The 15,570-nt window shown below is 58.7% G+C and overlaps 1 protein-coding gene across 2 annotated transcripts; it reads left to right on the top strand.

Annotated features, from left to right (window-relative positions):
• Nucleotides 1-509: 509 nt before the first annotated feature.
• Nucleotides 510-15,363, top strand: DBN1 (drebrin 1). Of its 2 annotated transcripts, XM_082724857.1 has the most exons (15): nucleotides 535-829; nucleotides 5,421-5,476; nucleotides 6,087-6,199; nucleotides 6,381-6,455; nucleotides 6,572-6,718; nucleotides 6,864-6,941; nucleotides 7,200-7,351; nucleotides 7,436-7,499; nucleotides 11,149-11,208; nucleotides 11,291-11,414; nucleotides 12,148-12,285; nucleotides 12,625-12,789; nucleotides 13,232-13,908; nucleotides 14,175-14,277; nucleotides 14,477-15,363. In XM_082724857.1, exons 1-15 carry the CDS (start codon nucleotides 744-746, stop codon nucleotides 14,545-14,547), a joined length of 2,109 nt encoding a protein of 702 aa, XP_082580983.1. In that variant the 5' UTR covers nucleotides 535-743; the 3' UTR covers nucleotides 14,548-15,363. The 2 variants fall into 2 exon arrangements, with proteins under 2 accessions (XP_082580982.1, XP_082580983.1); XM_082724856.1 differs by lacking the exon at nucleotides 12,148-12,285 and having other exon boundaries at nucleotides 510-829.
• The last annotated feature ends 207 nt before the right edge of the window (nucleotides 15,364-15,570 follow it).

Below are 15,570 nucleotides of genomic sequence, written 5' to 3' on the forward strand. Positions count from 1 at the left end.
CCTGGAGACACAGATGGCAGTGGATAGTGATGGGGATGGTCTAGGAGTGGACCTTTCAGAAGTGGTGGGTATGGGCTGCAGATGGGCCATAGTGGCTGGTCCAGTTGGGTTGGGGTTGGGGGTTTGGACACAAATTGATTTAACCTGGTTTGGGTGGATGAGGCTGGGATGGGGAGAAACTTAAGCAAGGAGTGGGGCTGGGCCCAATTGGAATGAAGTGGATTTGGGACTGGGATCAGCAGCTGGAAAGGAAGAGGGGTGACGCTGGGCCCGGGTAGTGGCTGCAGACAGGAATCATGGTGAGGTGGGGTCGCCGCGGGGTATGGGGCTGGGGAAGAGGGTGAGCGCCCACGTCGGGAACACGGTAGGCGAGGGTTTGGGACGTGGGTGAGACGCGCCTGGGGAGCGGAAAGGCAGATCCGCTGCGAGGCGCGGCGCGCAGGGGCGGTGGGTGAGGGGCGTGGGGGCGCCCCGGGGCAGGCCGGGAAGGGGGGGCGGCCCTCCCCCTGGGCCGGGCAAGGGCGGCGCTAGGACCGAGCGCGCGGAGGGAGCGAGCCGGGCGGAGCCTGCGCCCCCCGCCCCCCGCCGGCCGGCTCCCCTCCCCCGGCCGCTGGCTCGCTCCGCTCGCATCGCTGCAGAGGCTTCGAGGCGGCGGCGGCGGCGACTCCTTCTTTCCTTCCCTCCTCCACTGGACGTCCGTCCGTCTGTGCGTCTGTCCGTTCGGCCTCGGTCCGGCCAGCAGCATGGCCGGCGTCAGCTTCAGCGGCCACCGCCTGGAGCTGCTGGCGGCGTACGAGGAGGTGATTCGGGAGGAGAGCGCGGCCGACTGGTGAGCCCCCCGCCCCCGCCCCCCGGCCCCTTTGTCCCCGCGCCGCCGCCGCCGCGCCTTTGTTTCCACCCGGCTCCGCCGCCCTGCAGCCAAGAAGGGAGGGGGAGACCCCGAAATGGTGCAGCGGCCCGGGAGGGCCAGGGAGGGGCTGCCTTTGTGCGCGCCGGGGGAGGGGCCGGGCCGGGCCAGGCGGGGCACTGCCGGGCCCCGAGCGCCCACAGGCGGTCCCAGTTGCGCGGTGGGAGCGGTGGCCGGACGCCGGCCGGAGAGATGCAGGTTCCAGATGTGTGGCCCGGGGCCGCATGACCCTGCGGAAGCCCATCCCCCGCCCTCTGCCCTCCCGCCCTGGGCCCGGGGGACAGGTGTGCACGGGGCGGCCAAGGGCACCTTCGCCACCTTCGAGCGGGCGAGGACCGGGAGGGGACGAGGCGGGGACCAAGCCAGCGGAGCCAGCGCAGCCTGCCTGGCCCAGCCCGGCCCGGCCACAGCACAAAGGAAAGCTAGGGCGGGGGAGGAGCCGAGCGGGCTGGGGGCCGGGGCGCCCCGCCCACTGGGGGGCCTCTCCGAGTTGGGGTGTGATGGAAAGACGTTCATTTCCACATAGCAACCACCAAGCGACTCCTGTTCTCCTCAGGGGTCGCGGAGGAGGCAGAGATGAGTCCTCCTCTCCCCGACCCCGAAGGGGATTGCGGGGACTAGACAGCAGGGCTGAGAGATACCACAGGGACTGAACTGCCTGGCTAGGTGGCCAACTGGGGTCCCTGAAGGAGAGCTCTCAGGCACACAAGTGTGGAGGGAGCCCCGAAAGAGGCATGAGAGAGTGAGTAGATCCATTGAGCCCCTAAGCCTCGTGGCCCAGTGGCCAGAGGCTCTCAGCAACCTGGTGGGGGAAAAGCTGAGCTACCCTCTCCCCCTTCCCCAGAGCTGTGGGAGCCATTGGACCACCTGCTCTTGGGCTGGAGTTCCGAAGGTGGGTGGAAGCAAAGGGGTCCCACACTGCCCCATTCAGTAATCCTCTTCTCCCAAAATACTCTGTCCTGGGACAGGTGCCCGTTCTCTTCTCGAGGACTGATCTTCTCTTGGGAGGCGGGAAACTGAGGCACAGAGTGAGGATAGGTCTGAGGGACCTCACTGGGGCTGGCTTCACCCTTATCCCAGGAGGGCAGTTAGGTAGGGACACTGACCTGGGGGCTGGAGGCGGGGCAAGATGGCCAGGCGTCCATGCCAAGGTACTGCAGCACTGGCGGACAGCCAGGCCTGGAGGGATGGACGCGGGAGACAAGCTCTCATGTCCTGCGGGTCAGTCACAGGAGAGGCCAGCACAGGCTAAGCCGGCAGGCGGCCCACCCATTGTCCCAGCCCTGCCCCAAGGGGGCTGAGATCATGGGAGGAGTTCAGGGCAAGTGGCCAGCTTGGCCTGGTGGAGGAGCTAGGCTTGGGGTAGGGGCCTTGCCTGCAGAGAGGCACAGCTTGCCTTAACACCCCTCTCTCGCCCTCTGGTCTGGTGGTTACTGTCTACCATCACCCCATTTCCCTCTAACCTCTGGCAGCCCAGTGCAGGGACACACAGCCACTGCTGGGCCATCTCCTACTTAGCTGGAGCCTGGGCTCCTACCTCCTAGCAGCATCCATGTGGCCAAAGCAAGTTATTCATCACTGGCATGCGTCACCCCCCCATCTGGGTTGTGTGTGGGACACACACACACACACACACCCTTGCACATGCACACATTTGGTCAATCCCGAGGGCCTGGATAGCATTTTGTAAAAAGGGTGTGAGTGTCCCATCCTGCAGAGTGGGGCATGAGTACTCCCAGTGCCCAGTACAGAGCCAGGGGTACAGTGGAGTCTTAAGATGCAGGGGCAGACCCTACACTCAGAGACCAGAGGAGAGCATCTTGGGTACAGTTGCTATCTTGGTCAGGGGCATGGGCACTGCCCTCCTGTACCTTGCCTCCTAGGGGGAGCTCACTTCTAGGTGGCAGAGGCTTTGAAATGGACTGTTGCTCCAACTACTCACTGTGTTGACCACACACAAGGGTCTCCTCCTCTCTGGACCTCTTGAAAAGAGAAAGCAGGGATAGGACTCTGCCCTATCTGGGACCCCCAGGGCACTTCCAACTCCAACATGCTGAGAGTAGAATTGTCCTGAGGGGTTCACCTGCCTTTGGTCCCCCCACCTCAGCTGAATGCAGGATCTCCCTGAATGCAGTGGCTACATTCCAGCCCCACCTCACCCTCGCTCAGTGTCCCTGGCCTGCGCAGTTTCTTCTGCGAGTTGGTGTCAGTATCGTGGATATTTACGGGGGCTGTCTTATGCTGGCCCCGGGACCCAGTGAGTGAGAGGTGTCAACTGTCTGAATCAGCTATCTCTGCTTCACACAGCTTACGGTTAGAGGCATTGTCTATCTCGAGGGGTTGAAGCTAAAGAGACATGTAGATTCCTGGGCCCCCCATCCTGATACCTTGTGGTTTCACCAGTTCCTACTCATTCAGGCCTGGGCTGCCTCTGATCTGTTTGGAAGCTCAGATCTAATGAGATCTGCGATGGGCTCAGAGGCTTCTTGCCATCCATGCTGGGGTATGGTGGGTGTTCTAAGGAGGGGCAGCTTAGGGCAGGACTTCCTTGGGAGCTGGTACTGGGTGCCTGAAGGATTTCAGCAGGGGGTGGGGGGGGCGCCCTGAGGTAGAGAAGTAGGTCTGGCCCTTCTCTGGAGGGAACCACATAGCCAGAGGCTCTCTGGTGGGAAACTTGTCCACTTGTGTTTGTGATTAGGGAACCATGCAGCAATCCCAAGTGTTTAGTATGGATCTGGAGGTCTGGTTGGAAAGGCGGGCAGGGGCAGAGGTCAGGATTTGAAGGTCTGCTAAAGGCTTTGAACTTAGGTATTGTTTCTGCCAAGCAAGGACTGTAACAGTTAGCAGAAAAAGTTGGCCAGAGGTGGGTAGGCAAGGGTTGAGCGTGCAAGGGGTCCTTGGCAGGGCTGGTGTTCCTGGCCCTCAGAGAGGCTGACGAGTTGTCCCACGGGGGTGTGCTACCTAGAGCACTGTCTGGCAACCAGGGTCTTTGAGTTCTGCCTCTGTTTCTGGTCTGTGGCATGGAGAGGGGCAGACCCCTGCTTCTCTGAGGGCCCTTTGTTCCCAGTGGTTGTTAGGATAGCCAGACAGGTGGTGGGACAGCTGTGCTGGGAGGCAGCTGCCAGGGTTGGGGCCCAGGCAACAGTTGGACCAGGAGCTTCCCAGCCCCACAGCCCACCTGTGTCCCTTTCCAGAGGGAGGGCTCCCGGAGAAGGGGGGTGGGGTGGGGGCTGGGGATCATTTGGCCCTGACAATGACTTGTGCTGACCTCATATGAAACTGAGCCAGGCCCTCCTTTCCTTTCCTCCTCCCTCTCTCCTCCCTCCTCCTCCTTCTCCTCCTTCTCCACCCCCGTCCCCTCCTCCCTCTTTCATTTTTCTCTTCATCCCTTCACTTCATTCCTTTCCCTTCTCTTTCTTCGTCCCCCTCTCCCAGGTTCTCCCTCCCATTCTCTTCTCCATCACCCTGTCTCTCCTTCTAACCCCCACCCTCCTCTGCCTGTTCTGGAAGTAGAAAAGGAAAGCATGTGGAAGGGGCTTGATACCTCCTGAGCCTCTGGGACAAGGCCCCTCACCCTTGCTCCACTGGGTTCCCAGGAGGAGACGTCTCTGCCTTCCCTTCCATGAAGTGGGTGCTTTGCCAGTGCCGCTGGGGGGTGGCGGGGAGCCAGGGCAGAAAAAGCTAGGGAGGAAGAGGAAGGAGGAAGGCTCCTAGGGTCAGCTTTCTGGTGAAACTAAGGTAGAAGGAAAGGCCAGCATTCCCAGGAGGCCAAGGCCTCCTGAGCTCTGGCAGAGGCCTGGGACTGGGAGGCCAGGAGAACATTCCCACCCGGGGGTCTGAGGCTGGGCAAGAGTGAAGAGAGTGACTGCGGTGACCTCATCCCCATTTCTGAGAGGCAGAGGTTGAGGCCAAGGGCATGTCCCCAGGGTCCTTTGTGTTCAGGAGAATGTGGCTAGGGTGGGCCCGTCATTTGCCAATTGCCAAGTTGTCATGGTTACCAAGGGATGCCCAGCAAAGAGAGCACCAGGTTCTCCTCCCCCTTCCTTGCCTTGGGGGGAGGGGTCGTGGGTACTGAGAACACGCCAGGTAGGTTCCCCGCGCTGGCCAATGGGGGCTGAGGATCCTGGTAGCCAGGGAACGGTAACCAAGGAACCGTCGCCTTGGAGTCTCCATCTCACACCCGCTCACTGGGTTGTAGGCTGCCAGGGCCCGAGCTCTGAGAATGGGACACATGGGCTCCCTCAAAGCCAGCAACCAGGCAGTGATTTCTGCCCCCTTGCCTATTCTCCACCTGACTCTTGCCTCCCTCTACAAAGACCCAGGCTGCCCCCCCATGGGGCTTCAGCCAGAACTGGGGCCTAGCCCTGCTATCATGATGACATGGCAGCGCTAGACCAGAACCCCTACTCCTGTCCTGCCTCCTCTGGGTCCCTCCTCCTCTCCGGAGCCATCCCCGCCCAAATTGGCGGCCTGGGCCCTGTCAGTACTCTGAGCCATCCCTCCCTCTCCCCAGGGCCCTGTACACATATGAGGATGGCTCAGATGACCTCAAGCTCGCAGCATCAGGAGGTAAGAATTCCAGCCATTCCTCTGCCTTCCTCTCCGCCCCCTCCTCCGGTTGTTTTCTTTCCCACCCTCCTGGCTCTGGGCCATCTCCCTGCCTGCAGCCAGCAGACCCACACTTGTCTGCCTGTGTCCTTCCTCCAGCCACCCCAAAGATCCCCAGGGTAGGGAGGGAGGGAGCCATGCTTGTTCTTTGATTATGAGAAGACTGAGCTTCAGAAAGGAGAGTGACTTGTCCAAAGTTACATAGCTAGGAGGGAAGGGGCCTGGCAAGGATGGCCCAGATCACATCCGCTTTCTCCAGAGCCCAAGAGTTTTATTTTACCTTACTGGGCATAGCACTGTGTGAGAGGTGATGATGTGCGAAAAGTGAGACATGGGGTGTGTGAAGAACAAACACTTCCTTGGTCCTAAATCGGGCCCTGGGGGATTCAGACAAAGCTTGCTGCTGCCTGTTGTCCTTGTCTCACAGCAGCACAGAGCTGTGGGACCTCCACATCTCTGGGTGTGCTTGCAGAGCCCATGAGAGGAGTCTTTCCTTCAGGTTCTAGGCCCTTTGCAGGGCAAGGGTTCAGGAGATGGGGAGTCTGGCTTGATACCCTCCTTATTCCCCCAGATGGGGGTCTGCAGGAGCTTTCCGGCCACTTTGAGAACCAGAAGGTGATGTACGGCTTCTGCAGCGTCAAGGATTCCCAGGCTGCTCTGCCCAAATACGTGCTCATCAACTGGGTATGCAGCTGTGGGCTGGGGAGGGGAGGGAAGGCCCCAGGACACTTGCCCCTCTCCCTACTTCACCTACTGACGCCACCAGAGAGAGCCCCACTAGTCCCTGGGGAAGACAACCCAGGCTCTCAGGCTGGTGCCCCCTCTTGTTTTTTTCCCAACTCCCTCTTTGTTGGGTACTTTGCAGGTTGGTGAAGATGTGCCTGATGCCCGAAAATGCGCTTGTGCCAGCCATGTGGCTAAGGTGGCTGAGTTCTTCCAGGTGCGAGTGGGGCTAGGACTTGTGGAGGCGGGGCCAGACCCCCAGGGCAGCGTCTTTCTGCTGGTGGGGGGTCACGGGATAGAGCCATGCTACCTGAATACACCTTCCTGCTGCAGGGTGTCGATGTGATTGTGAATGCCAGCAGTGTGGAAGACATAGATGCGGGTGCCATCGGGCAACGGCTCTCCAACGGGCTGGCGCGGCTCTCTAGCCCTGTGCTGCACCGGCTGCGGCTGCGTGAGGATGAGAACGCCGAGCCGGTGGTCAGTGTGTGCCTGGGGCAGGCCAGCCCTACCAGGGCTTCCCCTGCCTCCTCTGTGCCTGTTCATCTTCACCCTTTTGTGAAGGGGAGCTCCCAGAGCACTCAGCCCGTTTTCCTCACTCATGCCAAGCTGTTTGACTCTGCAGGGCACTACCTATCAGAAAACTGATGCAGCTGTGGAAATGAAGCGGATTAACCGTGAGCAGTTCTGGGAGCAGGCCAAGGTGTGGACCCTGGCCCCAGCTTTCAGGCTGAGCTGCCCCTCCTGATCCCACCCCAAGGCACAGATCTGGCCTCTGTCCCCAAGTCCCTTGCTCATGTGTCCCACCTTGTGCGCTACCCCAGCTGAAAGAGGGAGTCGTTTTGGCTTAGCCCATAAGGCGTAGTTCCCAGAACCTTCCGGTCCTAGGTCAGGGTGGGTTGGAGGGGTGGGGGCGGGCCCCAGCTCAGGGCCTGCACTGCCTTGGTATGGGGGGTTGCAGAAGGAGGAAGAGCTGAGGAAGGAGGAGGAGCGGAAGAAGGCCCTGGATGAGAGACTCAGGTTTGAGCAAGAGCGGATGGAGCAGGAACGGCAGGAGCAGGAGGAGCGGGAACGGCGCTACCGAGAGCGGGAACAGCAGATCGAGGAGCACAGGTTGGCCCTGCCCCACCTTACGCCACCTGTGCCAGGCCTCGTGCGGACCCACCCTAAGGTGTGCATGCCGGCTTATCATTCCAGGAGGAAACAGCAGACTTTAGAAGCCGAGGAGGCCAAGCGGCGGTTGAAGGAGCAGTCAATCTTTGTAAGTTTCTGGCCAGGGCTCCCCATCTTCTGGTGAAAAGTGAGAACGGTCCCTGTGTGCTTGGGCCTTGGCAGGAGGTCTCGGAGGCATGGTTATCAGTGGCTTGGGGACAGTTCTGGGTGTTCAGAGTACTTCTGCATGGGCACAGAGTGTCCTAGAGTATCAGGCCAGTCACCTGACCATGGAGGTCTCTAGTCCCTGGCTATGGAAAGAGACCTCCTTGAAGAAGCTTATTCTGTAGACTGATAGAGAAAATCTACCCTGACCCAGACCCTCACTGACCAGCCCCACCCCCCTTGGAGCCTAAGAGGCTTGGGATGAAGTAGACACACTTACTGCACTTGGGGGGCTGGAGGCCCGAGTCCCACTGCAGTTGTGCTGCAGAGCCACATGACTGAGTTCGGGCCAGCCTTGGGAGCATCTGTGCACACGTGGGTGTCGTTCGAAGGGTGCTGTCTGGCCTCCACACCTTGGCATGGCCAACAAAGTCACACTGGAGTTGAGTCTTCATGCTTTGAATGGAATTTTGTATTCCAGAGCTGAGGTCATTCAGGTGGGAGCATGGTAGAGTTCCGACTGGGAGGCGGCCAGTTATCTGGCTGGGGCTGTGCTGGCCAGTTGTGCCATGAGGAACCAGACAGGAGGCTGGGAGGGCGGAGGCCAGACAGCCCTGCAGCCCCTGGCTGGAAGTGGCTGTCACAGTTCCCTACAGTCACACCAGCCCTGGTGGTGGGGACGGTGAGTGGATAGTGAGCTCCAACTTTAAGTGTTCATTAGGGGGGCAAGACTTTTCATAAAAGTAACTGATAAAGCAAGTTTATTTTAAATCGTGCCAAAATGTCCGTAAAATGTGCCTTCTTGACCATTTTTAAGTGTACGGTTCAGTGGCGTTAAGGTTCCCAACAAATTCACTTTGTACAACCGTCATCACTGTTTATTTCCAGATTTTTTTTTCAATCTTCGCATATTGAAACTCTGTCCACATTAAACACTCCATCCTCATTCTCCCCTCCCCCAGGCCCCTGGCAGCTGCCTTTCTGCTTTCTGTGAATTTGATTACTCTTAAGTACCTCATTTGAATGGAATCGTGATCTTTTTTCCTTTTGTGACCACGTTATCACTTAGTACAGTGTTTTTAAGGTTCATCCACATGACAGAATGTCCTCCTTTTTTTTTTTTTTTTTTTAAAGATTTTATTTATTCATTTGAGAGAAAGAGAGTGCACACAAGCAGGGGAAGCAGCAGACAGAGGGAGAAGCAGGCTCTCCACTGAGCAGGGATCCTGATGTGGGACTCAATCCCAGGACCCCAGGATCATGACCCGAACTGAAGGCAGAGCTTAACCAACTGAGCCACCCAGGCACCTCAGAATGTTTTCCTTTTTAAGGCTAATAATATTCCATTGTATGTATGCCCACATTTTGTTTATCCATTCAAAGCGAGTCCACTTTGAAAAAGCTTATTTTGACAGAAATTTTCACACACACACACACACAAAGCCTGATAAACTAGTGTGGTGACTCCCTGAAGTGATCACTCTTCAGCAGTTGTCAGAGTTTCAGGCAAAGTCTTAAAGTCTCGTGCCATTATTAGTCTCATCCAGCCCTTCAAGTGTGGCTCATATGACAGTGACAATGGATGTTCTAGCAGGTCAGTGTGGTACCCTACAACTTCAGGCCCTCTTAAGAAGGTCCCATGTGAGAACTTTGGAATTTAGAACCATAAAATGCTTTCCTGTTGCTTAAGCTGTTGTTCTGCTTTCTTTTCTATGTGAAGAATTGCCTGCCTTGTCTGAGTTCCCATTTTGCCTGGGCTACCAGGGAGCTCTCATGTATCTGAAAATGCTAGGGCACAGCAGAGCTTTTGACTCTCTGATTAGTGTACTGATCTCACTTTCCACCCTGTAGCCCTAATTTGTTTCAATGTTTTGCTCTTTGTTGGTAGTTCAGGTTTTGTGGTGAGCTTGCCTCCAGTCCTTTTTCTGAATGAGGCAGAGGAATCCAGTGAGGTCCCCCAGGCAGGGCTGGAATACCAGCAGAGGCTGGTGGGATATAATTTATGGGAAGGCAAGGGGCCTGACTGGAGCCCAGTGGGCTGAGGAGCAAGGGAAATTTGATTGGAAGGAGAGAGCTAGGTAGGAGGAGGACTTGAGATCTCGTTCTGGAAGACTCAAAGCTGTAGTTGGAGGGACAACTCTTGAGACAGGTACCTGGAAGGGTCACTGTCTTAAATTATCCTGAGAGAAAAGCTTAAGTTTTAGGTTACGGGTGCAAAACAAAGAAGCCCTGCGACTCCCCCCCACCTTACCTGCAGCTTCTTCCCCCCCTTGGCCTCAGCCCCTCGTGCCCCATTTGCCACACTCGCGGCAGGAGCTGCACTGATCCAGAAGCTTGGCTGTCGTGAATTCAGTTGAGCAAGCACATTCCACTGACATGTGCCACCACATGCCTCTGGCCACTGAGACACAGATCTGACTGCTCGGTCCTTGTCACACATGGAGGATGGGACAAGGATCCCAGAAAAAGGAAGTTAAGATACAGTGTACTCTGCAGTGTGTGCCTGGACCACCTCGTGGAGACCCAAATAGGTTAGGGACCTCTTCCCCAGGAGGCAGTGTTCACACTGAGGCTGGAAGCGGGAAGAGCTGGACCTGGCATGGGAGATGGGAATTTGGGGCAGGAGAGCTTGAGCTCCTGTGCGAAGGCATGGAGGGGGGAAATGGCGTGCCTGTTCCAGGAACTGTGACCACATCATGCTACAGGGTGTGTGGGTGAGTCAGGGCAGGAGGCGGGTGTTAGAGAGGTGACAGGCTAGATCAGACAAGGAGAAAGGGGACATGAGACAAACAAGGGGCCCCATCTACATTTACTGCTGGGGTAGCAGCCTCAAAACTGCAGTGTAGTTAGCTGGTACAGTGCAATAGGGAATGATGGGGACTGCAGTGAGCGGGACAGCATGTGCCTGGGGTCAGGGTTCCTGCAGCACAGCTCTGGCCAATAGTTGCTTTGGGGTGTGTCCACTGTGGCCAGGACTTCTGGCATTAGAAGAGAAATTGGGAGATCCTGATTTTGGTATGAAACTCCTGATTTTTAAATGGTAGCAACTAATATGTTTTTAAAATACCATACTGGCAAAACAAAAGCTGTCTGTGGGCCGTACTGAGCAAGTACTCACTATACTGGTGATGTTGAGCTAGAAAAGATCCTGGTCTGATGTGGATTTTGGAAAGATCTTGTACGAGAGGAGAGCGAGGGACAGGTGGCTAGTGAGAAGCCCTTGGTCATGATGCCAGGATCAGGGCAGCAGTGATGGGGGGTGTGGTTGACTGGGTGCTGGAGTAGGAGGCCCAAGAGCACTTGGGTACAAAGCAGGGAAGGCTCCTGAATGGTCCTGGATGCCTGGTCAGATCTGGGGATGAAGGAGCAGGAGGAGTTGAGCGAGGTACGCAGGGGCGTGTCTGAGCTGGAGATGAGGTGGCCCAGGGCTTTGCAGGTGGAAAGAAGGAGCTACGTGACCGGCTAGTGCAGGAGGCAGAGATGCCACCACGAGGCCCCTTCCTGCCAGGTTGTGGAGAAAACGTGGGGCCTGTAAGGCAGCCAACAGCTCAGGGGGAGTGGGGTGCCCAGGACACTGTCCATTTGGTTTCCAGGGTGACCAGCGGGATGAGGAGGAAGAAATCCAGATGAAGAAGTCTGAATCGGAGGTAGAGGTGAGAGCTGGGAAGAGGGCGGGTGAGGTGAGTGGGGCTCGCCTCCTCTGGGCCTGCCCTCACCCTTCCTCCGTGCCCCTAGGAGGCAGCGGCCATTATTGCCCAGCGGCCTGACAACCCGCGGGAATTCTTCAAGCAGCAGGAACGAGTTGCATCGGCCTCTGCAGGCAGCTGCGATGCACCCTCACCCTTCAACCACCGGCCAGGTAGTCCCAGGTCCCACCCCCACCTGACCCCAACTTCTCAGGTTTGGGGCCTGAGCCTCTCTGCGACTCTTTCTTGGAAGGGAAGCCTTGCCCAAGGACCCCTTGGAGAAGGCAAGGCCATTCACTGAGTGTGCTTTCACCCACCGGTTCCACGGTGGCAGGACCGAGAGGGGCTCAGGCCGGGGTCGGTGTTGGCCTCGGCTGAGCAGTGGGCAGTGCTGGAGGTCGTCTGGGCAGTTCTGGCATGGGCTGAGGCACCCCCCTGGCTGCAGGGAGCTGCCCCACTGGGGTTGAACTAGGTCTTGCCTAAAGGGCTGCGGGTGCATGTGGGGCAGGCTCTGACCCTAGGCCTGAGTTTAAGCAGCCTGGAACCAGCGCCCAGCGCAGCTTCCACCTCCCTCCACAAAGCACCCTTCCACTCCATCCGCTGCTCTGCGTGTTTGCCCCTGCTGTGTGCTTGGCCCTGTGCTGGGGTTCCAGGGGTGGGGCCCACTGTCCCGTGATGCTTAGAGGCTGGCTTGGTGTGGCAGGCTCATTGCTGTGTGTGCCTGGCGCTGGGGGGAGTCATCTGATGGCTTGAGGCTGTGGCCTAGTATGGCTGATTGTGTGCCCTAGCTGAAGGCACTTTGGACTTCTAGGGCCAGCTCTGGGGGTGGGTGAGGCCTTGGGGCGGGGGTGGGGGAGACTGACCCTCTCTTGTCCTCTGTCTCTCTCTGTCTGTCTCTCTCGGCAGGTCGTCCGTACTGCCCTTTCATAAAGGCATCGGACAGTGGGCCTTCCTCCTCCTCCTCTTCCTCCTCCTCCCCTCCACGGACTCCCTTTCCCTATATCACCTGTCACCGCACCCCAAACCTCTCTTCCTCCCTCCCATGTAGGTAGCAGCCCCAGGCTTCAGTGGGAGGGGTAAGGAGGGCCCCGCTTCCCAGCAGTGCCCCCACCCTCACTCCCCTAGCCTGACTGCTGATCTCTGGTGTTTGTCCCCAGAGCAGGTACTACCTGCCTCTTTCCCTTGGCCCTGAAGGGACTCTGGCCCCAAGGGGCCTGGCTTATAGGATCTGGAGCTGTGGTCTGGCCCCTGAGGGGCCTTGGGGGGCTCCCAGCCCCCACCCAGACTCCACACAGGAGGTGCTGGCCAGACCCCAATGTGGACAGTCCTGGTCCCACCTGGCTCCCTGGCCCTCCCTGACCAGCCTGGGGCTTTGTTTCACAGGCAGCCACCTGGACAGCCACCGGAGGATGGCCCCTACCCCCATCCCCACCCGGAGCCCATCGGACTCCAGCACGGCTTCTACCCCTATTGCCGAACAGATTGAGCGGGCTCTGGATGAGGTCACATCCTCGCAGCCTCCGCCACTGCCACCGCCACCCCCTCAAGGTGAGTGAGGGGCTACACCCTAGCTGCCCTGGGGCTCCCACCAGTCCCTGGGGTGGCACCCCCATGGGGCCATGGTGACAACTCAGGGATCTGAGCCCTCCGCCACCACCCAGAGTGTCTTGCGGTGGCTGTGGCCGGGAGGAGCCCTGGTGTGGCGGTCCAACCTGCTGTCTCTCGACCTCAGCGGTTCTCCCTGCAGTGGGGATCGGCCTTCCTCCTGGCGCTGCCGAGCAGATTGAAGACCTGAGGAGATAAAGGGGGCTGCAGGGCCCAGGGGGTGTGCTGGAAGGTGCTCTGTGTGGAGCTCTTAGTGGAAGCCTTCAATTCTGGAAGCCGGTGACTCCTCAGTGGGTGGGCTGAGTAGAGTAGGGTGGCTGCCCCAGGCCTGCGTCCTTTCCCAGGATGCTGACCACATGCCTATCCTCCATGTGTGCTCTGACAGAGACCCAGGAGCCTGGGCCCAGCCTGGATAGTGAAGAGACCAGCCAAGAGGCCAGATCAGCAGCCCCTGAGTCCTGGGCCGGCCCCACGGAGGAGCCCCCACAGGCACCGGAGCCTCCCCCGGGGCAGCGCAGCCCCACGGAGGACTTGATGTTCACGTCTCCAGAGCAGGCTGTCGTGGCTGCCCCTCTGGAACCTGCCGTGGCCAACGCCGCCGCAGCTGACGCCCCGGCCGCTGATGCCATTGAAACCGATACTGCCACTGCTGACACCACTGTTGCCCACACTGTCACCCCCGCCACGGCCAGCCTCATTGACCTATGGCCTGGCAATGGGGAAGAGGCCTCCACAGCCCAGGCTGAGCCTAGGGTGCCCACACCTCCCTTGGGTGCCGAGGTCACTCTGGCAGAGGTCCCCCTGCTAGATGAGGGGGCTGAGGAGCCACTGCCACTGGCAGGCAAAGGCTGTGCCAATCTTCTCAATTTTGATGAGCTGCCTGAGCCGCCAGCTACCTTCTGTGACCCAGAGGAGGAAATAGAAGGGGAGCCCCTAGCTTCCCCCCAGGTCCCAACTCTGCCCTCGGCTCTAGAGGAGCTGGATCAGGAGCCAGAGCTGGAGCCAGAGCCAGAGCCCCACCTGCTGACCAATGGCGAGACCACCCAGAAGGAGGGGACTCAGGTGGGGCAGGGACAGCCTGGTGGAAGGGTTGATGGGAGGGCTTCTAGCAGGGGGTACACCCTTTCTCTGTCACCCACATTACTGGAGGGAAGCTCCATACAGTACTTCCTCCTTGGGCCTGCTTTGCTTTTTTGTCAAGGCAGGCATATGTTTCCCTGGAAACCACTGATGGAATCACTGGTTGCTGGGGAAACGAGCTCAGGCCTGGTAGGTCAGCCCTAGTTCTCCTGGGTGGGACCCAGTGACCTGGAGCTTTCCTCCTGCAGGCCAGTGAGGGGTACTTCAGCCAATCACAGGAGGAGGAGTTCGCCCAATCGGAAGAGCTCTGCGCAAAGGCCCCGCCACCTGTGTTCTACAACAAACCTCCAGGTGAGTACTGGGGTGGGAGATGGGAGGAATTCCGGTAGGGGGGCTGGGTTCCGGTGTGAACATACGCACGTCCACGCACACAATGGTTGGCGGTGCTGGGTTCAAGTGTTTGCACACACACAGCCATGGCTCCCAGGGGTTGGGGGACATAGCCGTGGATCTGCCGGGCCTTAACTCCCCTCCCTTCCCAATATCACAGAAATCGACATCACCTGCTGGGATGCAGACCCAGTACCAGAAGAGGAGGAGGGCTTCGAGGGTGGTGATTAGCGGTGGCGCCCGCCCTCAGGCTGCCCCTGCCAAGGCCGCCCACCTGTGCCGGCCTCTGGCCAGACGGCCCGCCGCGCCTGCACTCGCAGCAGCTCCGCCTGGCACCCACTCCGGATTCCGGCCCTGGCCCGGGACTTGGCCGCTTCCTTACCCACAGGGCCTGACTTTTACAGCTTTTCTCTTTTTTTTAAAGTTGATAGGAGACTTGTACAGTTGACTGGTTTTCCTCCCGTTGGTAGTTGAGACGCTGTTGCAAATTCTACCCAGTCCCCTCCCGGTCCAGATTGTAGCTCTTAGTCCTCCCTGCTCACTCAAGCTGGCCGGGGTGGAGGCCTCACCCTACCTGGGGCCTGGCGTCGGGGGAGCTCTGGTGGGAAAATGTCCCACCTCTTTTCCTAGTTTTATGTTTCTTGGAAAAATATCACTTTGTATTCTCTGTCCAGGGCTTCAGATATTTTGCACGAATTTTAAAACATGGCAATAAATGGCTCGTGGGCTCTGGCTCCCTGGGACCCCCTCCCCGCCCATCTCTTGACCCCTCCCTGCCTGGCCCAAAGGAAGTCGGCCCAGCTGGGGCCCCTCAGCTTCCAGGCCCTTTCCTGCCCCCCTCCTGCTGGGCAGGTCCCAAGCTGGAGGCCCTAGGCGCGGATCAGGTCAGGGCTGTCAGTGGGGCCCGGGGCTTGGACGGCCCCTCCCCAACTCCTCCCTCTTTGCTTGGGTTCCTTTTTCACGTTCAGTAACTGTTTTTTGGAAAGCACAAACTTCTGTAACGGGTCGTGCTCATGTCTGTTAATAAAGAAATCCAGATCCCTTCGGGCCTGCGGCTCCGGGCCTCCAGGGGCAGATCTTGGGTGTGCCGCCTGCCCTGACCCCAATTCCCAACTCTTCCCACCTCCAAGGTCACTGGGGCCACCCTCACCTTGATCTGATGGGCAGGAAAGGTAAAGTCTGGGGCTTCCAGGGGAACCAGCCTATGAACTTCGTTTCCGTACCCTCAGGCCAGTTTGTAGACAAAAGGTGCCC

This window comes from Mustela nivalis (genome assembly GCF_964662115.1).
Source record: "Mustela nivalis genome assembly, chromosome: 3".
NCBI classification, from domain to species: Eukaryota; Metazoa; Chordata; class Mammalia; order Carnivora; family Mustelidae; genus Mustela; species Mustela nivalis.